This window comes from Dipodomys merriami, unplaced genomic scaffold, assembly GCF_024711535.1.
Source record: "Dipodomys merriami isolate MVZ:Mamm:240054 unplaced genomic scaffold, mDipMer1.0.p SCAF_3, whole genome shotgun sequence".
NCBI lineage: Eukaryota > Metazoa > Chordata > Mammalia > Rodentia > Heteromyidae > Dipodomys > Dipodomys merriami.
Genome location: NW_027204492.1, coordinates 92,977,260 through 92,986,978, shown reverse-complemented (window position 1 = coordinate 92,986,978; position 9,719 = coordinate 92,977,260). Strand labels below are relative to the sequence as shown.

The 9,719-nt window shown below is 37.9% G+C and overlaps 1 protein-coding gene across 6 annotated transcripts in view; it reads right to left on the bottom strand.

The window, feature by feature from the left end:
- Positions 1 to 2,515: 2,515 nt before the first annotated feature.
- Positions 2,516 to 9,719, bottom strand: part of Med14 (mediator complex subunit 14) — a 98,592-nt gene continuing 91,388 nt past the window's right edge. For all 6 annotated transcript variants that reach the window (XM_070040617.1, XM_070040622.1, XM_070040618.1 and 3 more), the window contains 3 exons: positions 6,779 to 6,904; positions 6,244 to 6,436; positions 2,516 to 3,124 (listed from right to left, as the gene is read on the bottom strand). In XM_070040617.1, coding sequence (XP_069896718.1) covers positions 3,051 to 3,124; positions 6,244 to 6,436; positions 6,779 to 6,904 — 393 coding nt within the window. In that variant the 3' untranslated portion in view covers positions 2,516 to 3,050. The remainder of the gene's footprint in view (positions 3,125 to 6,243; positions 6,437 to 6,778; positions 6,905 to 9,719) is intronic.

The window sequence follows — 9,719 nt, the reverse complement described above, 5'->3', positions numbered from 1 at the left end:
AGAAACACTGAAACCTACATTAACATTTGTTCTTTGTGTTCCTTGAGTGTAAGTGCTCTTAAAATGTTCTAGGAGTGAAGAATATTTGAAAGTGTAGTGGTGCATACCTTTAATCCCAGCACTCTGGAGGCAGAGGCAAGAGGACTGCTTAAAGCCTAGGAATTGGAGGCAACCTGGGCAACATAGAGAGACCCTGTCTCTTTAGAAAACAAAAAGTGATCGTGTATTTCTTTTAGAGAAAGAAAACACAAAAGAACTTTTATGTTGAAAATCAACTACAGTCCAAAGAATGACTTAGAATCCTGTAACTGGACAAGTTACTGTGTTAACTGCAACAAAGTGAAGTTATTAGTGGCATTCAGATTCAAAATTATGTATGCTTTCTTTCATGTTTTCACTTAGCTCACTCGATTTTCAAATATAAGGTCAGCTTTTACTATTAAGAACTGTGTATTCTGTCGAAGGCTTCGCTGTCCTCTTAATTCTCAAAGTACTTCTGGACATTTTGAAATGGAGGGAAAAAAGGCAGGGGGCAAATCAGAACCAATTTCTTTAAAGGTTAAACTGATTCTAAACCAGGCTACAATCCAAAACATCTTCACCAAAATTAACTAGAGAGAGTTGAAAGTTCTCTGAAACTTGTATAAATTTTATTTATTACTGCAAATACTAAAGTTACATGGAATACACCTTAAAATTAAGTCCTAAACCATCTACTAAGGGAAATCACTATGAATATCAAGTCCCTTTGATCAAACCTGGGTAACAAAAGAGGCAAAAGACATGGTTCGAGATGAAACTTATGATTCCAATGCTAAATGTTTTCCAAGCTTTAATAAAGCATATACCAATTCCAAGTACCAAGCATATTATCAAAATTCAATTTCATTGATTTAATAAGCATCAAAAGAAAATTGTTTGCTGATTCCTATTCTTACTTTTGATTTGCACAATGCATTCATAATTAAGAAAAGTTCATTGAATGCATCATGTATAAAATGCAATTAACATTTCGAAATCACACTCAAAAAGGAAAATACCTGAAAAGTTAATTCTATTAATAAAATGTGACACAATATCATCCTGCAGATAAAAATACATTTCTCATATATACATGTAGATTTCTACATGAAAGAAAGAATTCAGCTCCAAATAGAAAAGGGCTGACGCTTGATAAAAGACATCTTAGATTGCCAAACTGATGTGATAATCACTATAAGGAGAACTGAAAACAGAAGGATAAAAAGGTAAGTTAAAGGAAGGATAAAAGTTTAGTCACCTACTCTGGAACAGTGGCAGAGTTGGGTGAGAAGCAGGAGATGAAAGCAGAAATAAGACACAGAAGACAAAGGTCTCACCGTTGACCGGAAATGAATGGAAAATTAAGCAAAGTTAAGAACAGATATGATACAGTTGGCAGTGAGATGCTTGAAACTAGAAGTTGGAGATTACAGTTATAAAAGCGCAATTAAATCATCTTAAAGTGGAATTAGACAAAGCATCTAAAATTTAATCAAGAACCAGTATTACAGTGACTAAATAACTTAGCATGGTATTATCTTAAAATTTTTCCCCAAACAACATTAAGTCACTAGAACACAGTCACTTCAGATTATGTTCTTTGAAGCTTAAAAAGTCCCTGACTAGGAGAGACAGTTCAGCATTCCAAAAAGAAACTCTGCTGAGATATGCATCAGAAACTTCACTGGACCCTGCCTGCATAGGCCCTGAGTCTTGAGGACTCTTACAATGTCTAGACTAAGTTTCTTGCAAGTAAAACATCTATTATTTTGTTGACAATGAATTCATATGAGATTGTTCAGAACAACACCAATTTTGGTGGGGAAGGCAAGAAGTGAAGGTAAAGAAATATCACAGAAAATTCACGCAAAGGTCGAGCATTAAATTTCCTTGTTTCCTAATTAATGCTGTATGCATAAGTATCCTGTAAATAAAACTTGCCTAACAAAAAAAGCTCCCACATCCTCAACAGATGAGAAAGACTGTCTAAGGATAAAGCACTGTCTCTTCTCAAAAAACTCAGTTCTTTCTTAATTAATTTCTACACTGAAAGGTAACTGAGGGGCTAAATGTTACCACTACTCAACTTAGGAATGTCTGAAGAAAAAAAATTAACCTTGAAACTCATGTTCTGGGTCAAATCTCAGACATTATTAGAAAATCACTTGCCCCACCAGGTTAAGGATGAAGTGAGGCCCTATAAAAATCCTAGAGAAGCCGGGTGCTGGTAGCTCACTCCTGTAATCCTAGCTACCCAGGAGGCTGAGATCTGAGGATCGAGGTTCAAAGCCAGCCCGGACAGGAAATTCCCCATGATACTCTTATCTATCATTAACCACCGGAAAACCGGAAGTGGCACTGTGGCTCAAGTAGTAGAGCTCTAGCCTTGAGCTGAAGAGCTCAGGGACAGTGCCCAGGCCCAGAGTTCAATCCCCACGACCGACCAAAAAAAAAAAAAATCCTACAGAGCTTATTATACACACACAAGTGAGTGTCACTTTTTTCACCTAGCTTTATTAAATATTGCTTCTTTGGGATGTGTTTATAATGACTCCCAGAACATTTTTGTGTAAGGATTCAAAGCGGTCATATTAAAATACAGCTCCAATATAAAGTTTGTCACAGTTTTACAGTATTCAAAAATGACAGACCTGCCTTAAAAAACAAAAATAAAAATAAAAAAGGACTATTACACCCAAAACATAAGGAGACAATTAAATAAACAAGTTTGGCATTTTCATATCTTTATAGTATAAAACAGAATATTAAATCTATTACTGGCAAGCGGACACCCTAGTTTGAAATGTGTCCCATTTAACCACACTATACAAGTTCACTATACAAAAAAATTGATGATCTTTTTTGATGAAAGAAGTGCACCCTGAAAAATTTTGCCAGTTTAGAATATTTAGCTCTTAAAGTTAAAAAAAAAAAAGTCCTTTTCCTTTTTAAAAGTGAAGGCTGAATTCATTTTTTTTTTTGTTGTTTTGTCACATTTGTCAGCCTTCTGGGTTTAAAAACAATAGTGTCTACGGACGCCCACCAGGGGGCAGTGTAAGATTAGCCATTAAATCACGAACAGCTGCAAATATTGTGCATTCACCTGCAACAGAGAAAAATGGTCATTAGCTATTCGCAATACAGGAAAGATGATGTTAACACACCGGTGGAGGGAAGGGGAAATTAAATCTGAAATTAGTTAGAACTTTAAAGATTATAGAAGATTAAATTCTGGTGTGATATAAAAAGGTTATATTTGATTTGGGTTGTTTTTCCTCAGAAGGACATATTGGTTAAGTTCCAGTTGGGTTCAAATTTGGATATGCCTACAGTTATATAGAAATAATGTTGTAGTGGTTAAGCTTTAAAAGTTGCTCATCCCCCATTCCTGAGGCTTGAACTCTGGGCCTGGGCTCTGTCGTTAAGCTTCTTTGTGCTCGAGGCTAGCAGTCTACCACTTGAGCCACAACACCACTTACGGCTTTTTTCTGAGTAATTTATTGGGGATAAGAGTCTCACAGATTTTCCTGCCCAGGCTGGCTTTGAACCATGATCCTCAGATCTCAGCCTCCTGAGTAGCTAGGATTACAGGTGTGAGCCACCAGCGCCCTGCAAAAGTTGGACTTTATGTTAAACGTTTAAGGTTACTTATATATTTTGAATCTAACGAAAAGATCTAATTTATCTTCATGTATTATTAATTACAACTTTGTGTGGTATCCTTCTAATATTGCATTACCAACCAGATTAAAATGTTTCATATAGCACCATCCAGTAGAATTCTCTGTGATGATGGAGATGTGTATATATGTATACTGTGGCTATTGAGCACTTGTAACACAGCTAGTCTAACTATGAAATGGAATTTAAAATTAAATTTAAAAATTGTGTTTTACTTTAATTGACTTAAATAGCCACATGTGGCTACTGGCAGTTAGTTATACAAGACAGTATATACTGACATCTACTGGAGATTTCTTCTAAATTTTAAGGAAATGGTCAAATTCTGTAATTCAACATTAAAACTAAATTAAAATCAACTGAGTACAAAATTAGAACTCGAGCCAGGTGCTGGTAGGTAGCTCATGCCTGTAATCCTAGCTACTGAGAAGGCTGGGATCTGAGGACTGCTGTTCAAAGCCAGAATGGACAGGGATATTCGTGAGACTCTTATCTCTAATTAGCCACCCAAAAACAAAGTGGTAGAGTGCTAGCCTTGAGCGAAAAAGCTCAGGGACAGCACCCAGGCCTGGAGTTCAAGTCCCAGGATTGGCGCACTCTCTCTCTTCTCTCTCTCTCTCTCTCTCTCTCTCTCTCTCTCTCTCTCTCTCTCTCTCTCACACACACACACACACACTCGAGATTCTCCTATCTCAGCCTCCCAAGTGCTGGGATTACAGGTGTGTGATAACATGCCTGTGTTGGTTTTTGCTCCTTAAAAGTACTTTACTGGGGGAGAAGTGACAGGTGTGGGGGGGGGGGGAAGTTGAAGTATGACATTATCAACAACCCCAAAATACAATGTGTTGAGGGGACTGATGATTCATCCTTCTCAACTTCCCCTTTGCTTTGTAAATACTACAAATATTTCAATATTATAAACCAAAAGCTGGATCTCTTGTACTAGAGCATAGACAGTATAGTAGCTAAAAGTGGGAGAACTAAAGACCTCATGTGTCTCATGGCTTACTAGAAAAGGGCAGGATGTGCAGGGATGCTGTACAAATTACTGACAAACTTCTCTCCAACCACTAGAAAAATAAGGCACAGAATGGAAAGGAATTCCAAAGGTTTGCCCAGCCAAAGGGGGTGGGGGTGAGGATAAAGGAAAAAGAAAACACTCCCAAAATATTTCACCAATTTCTTAAACGAAAGATATATATATGTATATAACACATATACATACATATATATTTAACACTTTCACTGATAAGTAGAAAAGCTTGCTTGATCCCAATAGGATCAAAACATTTTTCTTTTAATTTTAAATTCCACAAGACATAATACATAAAAACACATAAGATAATGATAAGTCACTTGTTTGTGAAGGAATGGTCATTTATTATCAAAGTTCTACTGGACTGCTACCTTGAGAATTGTGATAGCTTTAGACTTTGATTCTTGAGGACCTATTTTTAGCTGAAAGAAGAGAAAAGTCAAAGGATGAAAGCAGGAAATTGTAAGAAGTAGAAGTATTACAACAAAAGATGCATACTCTTCTCTACTGCCCAGTGGATTCCTTAGACACTGAGAACTCCTCTACATACAATACAGGGGAACAAACAGCTAAAAAGATCATTCTCTCATGATTATTCTCCTAACACTTTATAACACTGTGGTACCTACAAATGTTTCAGAGAACAACTTTCCATCATTAACCATAATTCTGTTATCAAGCTATTCTATAGAGGTAAAGAGGACTTTCTTAGCATTAGAAATAAGCAACATTAAAAATTTAAATGGCTTCAATTAGAAACAAGCAAAATGGAAGAAAAGTTCTCTTTGCCAAGCCTTACTGTGTTGTAACCCCAAATTTAGCACTGCCGGGAGTTACGTTTCATGTAGCAAGTACAGCATGGAAAGGACTTTGTTGTTCTACCTAGAAACACACTGGTTTCCTTATGTGTTCAGTTTGAGAGCTTCCTTGTGCACTTGGTGAAAAGGTTCACTTGCACCCGCCTGATACTTATATAAGAAGCCCAAAAAGCAGTGGTGCCATTTGTATCAGCTTTTATTCTTCACAAAACATTTAGAAGATACAGAACTTTTCATGACAATATTTTAGTCATGATTGAACCATGAAATATGAGAAACCAACATGCATTTCAAGTTTGTGATGTACAGAGTGGCAGGTATTGATGGCAGGGCAGGAATTCACAGCCATGGAAAAGTCTATCATCCTAACCTAGGGCTTTTGTGGCAATGTGTGCTATAAATACAAGCTTCTGGCATTAGCAACTGGGTCAGTCCCAATAATAAATCACCAAGGAAAATAAAAAGTCCAGGCAGCAGAGAAATGGACAAAAATTAAAAAAAAAAAACCAGTGAGAAAGGAAGAAAGCGACAGGCAGACATTAGGAGGGCCACAGCAACAAGCTAGTACTGGGGTCGAGGGGTAGAGTGGCTGGAAAGGGGAAGTAGGAGAGGAGGAGAGAAGGAGGTGTCTCTCGAAAGAATTTTTTAATAACATATGCAATAAAATACCATCTACTGGTCATGTACCTTGTCGTGGTGGGTTCATCTCTGCAAACCTCTTTAGAATGTTGCTGACCATCATGGGAGCAGCAACAGAAGAGTTCTGCTGTCTGGGAATGTCTGCCTGCTGGGTTGTACCTGAAGCCATGTCATAAATGATTGGAACTATAATACTAACAGGTTCTTGGGGAGGGACTGATGTTTTCTGAGTTAGTTGAAGCTGCAGACACACAAAGAGAATAAAAAAAAAACAGAAAATAAAACATTTGTCTAAATTTGTCAAAGGTACTATATCATTTACTATAAGACATATCAAGCAAAAGGAAATGAAATGTGACAAACAACTGAATATGATGGTTAGTTATTTACTAGGTCAATACACTTCTATGAATACTTTGGAAAGCAATGAAGACTCCATAAAGTCTCAACTGCTACTTCAGAAGCCTGGGTCTATCATGGCAGCAATAGGCAATGTATCCAGTTATCCAAAGTGGCTCCATTACCCCTACATGGCTTCTTCCTTGGAAGCTCTGCACACACACAGATGGCTGGTGATACTTACAAAGAACAGCATTTTGGATTTCAGCACTACAGCAGGTGTCCCAGGAGGTGCAATTGGCGGTGCGCTGGGAGGGATCGTCAGGCAAAACTGAACATTCCATTTTAGCTGTGTTGCCTGGTCAGGAAACTGTTTTGGAAAAAGAAAAGAGAAAGAAAAATCACAACAAGGTCATATATCAACGTTTCAAATCATATTCTAGTAGAGGAGTTTAAAAAAGTTAGCATTTCATTTTAGGTCCAATTTTTCATAGAACATAGAGTTGGTAACCTGGATTTAGTCAAAAGAAATATTTTTGTGAGTAAATATATATATTTTTGTGAGTAAATATATATATTTTTGTGAGTATATATATATATATATATATATATATATATATATATATATATATATATATATAGTATTTACAGGGTAAAGTAATAAATAATTTATGAAAATGCCCTCATAGCAACTGAAAAATTCAAACATTGATCCTCTGACCAACTTCTTCCATTTTATTTTAGAAAAGGGCAGGCCATTTCTCGCTCTTCTTAATTCCATTAATACTGGAAATTATACATGGGAGCCAAATTGAAATTCTCACTGTTTTTACCTTTATAAAATTTAAAACAGCACTAGCTTTTGTTTTAGGTGTGCATACACATTCAAAGTCAGCTCTGTAACCAGGATGAAAATGTGCTAGAAAATACTTTATATCAGTTATAGAAAGTAATATTCATTTCATGTACCCCAAATGAACTTTCTGCTGCAGACAGGAAGAGTTGAGTGATGTCTACCTATTTCTAAAGCTGCCAGATTTTTAAAAAAATAAGTTAATTTATCTTTAAAGTCAGAACCTAAACAAAACTTTTGCTGTTGTTGTTAAAAATGCATGTATAAAATACCTCACCTACAACTCTATTACAGCCTGAAAAATCTCTGTTGGGAGGTTCAGTAGTAACTACAGGCATTTATCCTCAAAACAATCTTTCTTATGTTTCAGGTTTGGAAACAGTATCATGACAAGCATGGAAAAAAAAAAACAAACTTTCCCTACTTTAAGAATACATGACTTCACTTGGGACGTGTGTCCTCGAATTCAGTGAATCGCTTATCTTCAGCAACTTTGTCAGGTCTCCATGTCAATCTCAATCACTATATTCTTGCCTAAAAATGTCTTCCTTTATATCTTCAACATCTACCAGATTTGGTAGATGATTCCTCCAGTAGCAGTATATATTATGCTGCCAAATTCTTCATTGTGCTGCATTGCCACCATCCCCCACCTACTCCTCCTCCAGCCCACAGAACAGTTTAACTTCAAGGGCTCCCCTAAGTCCAGGCCTTGACCCTCATACTCCTTGCTGTCTAAGTATCTGCCTTGTTGCATTTGCTGGATAAAGGTGAAGGCTCTCCCAGGGCCTCTGTCATTTGTGGGCTGGCCTGAGGTGCTTGGCCCAGACAGCAGGATCCAGAGTGGCAATAGCTCCTCCATGAAGTCACACAGCAGAAGCTGCTTTCAAGGCACATAGAATGACAGTGCCTGTCTTCATGGCTCTTGGCCATGGGCTGGGAGGATGGAGGCTGGCTGCAAATCAAGGCCCTTCTTGACTGGTTATCCATTTAAAGTTTTACTTCTAACTCATTCCCTAAACAAACTAGCCCAAACAACGTTTATGATTTTTAACTATAGTCACTGGTATGTTTTTATAGGAGTACTTCTATTTTTTCCTTTTTTTCTTTTTTCTTTTTTTTCTTTTTTTCTTTTGGGTCCGGTCGTGGGGCCTGAACTCTGGGCCTGGGCGCTGTCCCTCAGCTCTTCAGCTCAAGGCTAGTGCTCTACCACTTGAGCCACAGCGTCACTTCCAGCTTTTTTCTTTTTTGCTTATACGGTGCTGAGGAATTGAACCCAGGGCCTCATGCATGCAAGGCAAGCGCTCTACCACTGAGCCACCTTCCCAGCCCCTATTTTTTTCTTAAAAAAGAAGAACAGGGGGCTGGGAAGGTGGCTCAGTTTTAGAGTGCTTGCCTTGCATGCATGAGGCCCTAGGTTTGATTCCTCAGCACCACATAAGCAGAAAAAGTCGGAAGTGGCACTGTGGCTCAAGTGGCTCAAGTGGTAGAGCGCTAGCCTTGAGCTGAAGAGCTCAGGGACAACGTCCAGGCCCAGAGTTCATGCTCCACAACCGACCAAAAACTAAAGAAAGAAAAACAGGCCAGGCACCAGTGGCTCGTGTCTGTAATCCCAACTACTCAGGAGGCTGAGATCTGAGGATCACTGTTCAAAGCCAGCCCGAGCAGGAAAGTCCATGAGACTCTTATCTCCAATTAATCACCAAAAACGGGAAGTGGCACTGTGGCTCAAGTGGTAGAGCGCTCACCTTGAGCTGAAGAGCTCAGGGACAGCACCCAGGCCCAGAGTTCAAGTCCAATGACCAACAAAAAAAAAGAAACAAAGAAATTTGTGAACTGGAATCCTCAGATCTCAGCCTGAGTATCTAGGATTATAGGTGTGAGCCACTGGTACCCAGCTAAAACCAGATTTCTTTCAGACATAAGTGTTTGCTAATAGCTTATCAGATCAAAAGCCAAATGTTGGGATAATTAGCAAAAAAACACTGCTTCCCAATACTAGTAGTAAAGCACCAATGAAAAGATTGAGCAATCCCAATTAATAGAAATATTATTAAAGTGAAAGGACTATTGTCAGATTGAAAATAATTCAATCAGCTATTATCTGGATTATTTCTATATAATTATAAGGAATATCTAGTGCAGTAAAAATGTACAACTAGGAAAAAATAGTTCAAAAGTGGGCTTGGAATATAACTTGGTGGTAGAGCACTTGCCTAGCATGCACAAGGCCCTGGGTTCCATTCCCAGAACTGCCAATAAATAAATAAACTTCTAACGGGCTTACTTCTCTAGTATACAGAGTACTTATAAATTAGTAAAAGAGGGGCTG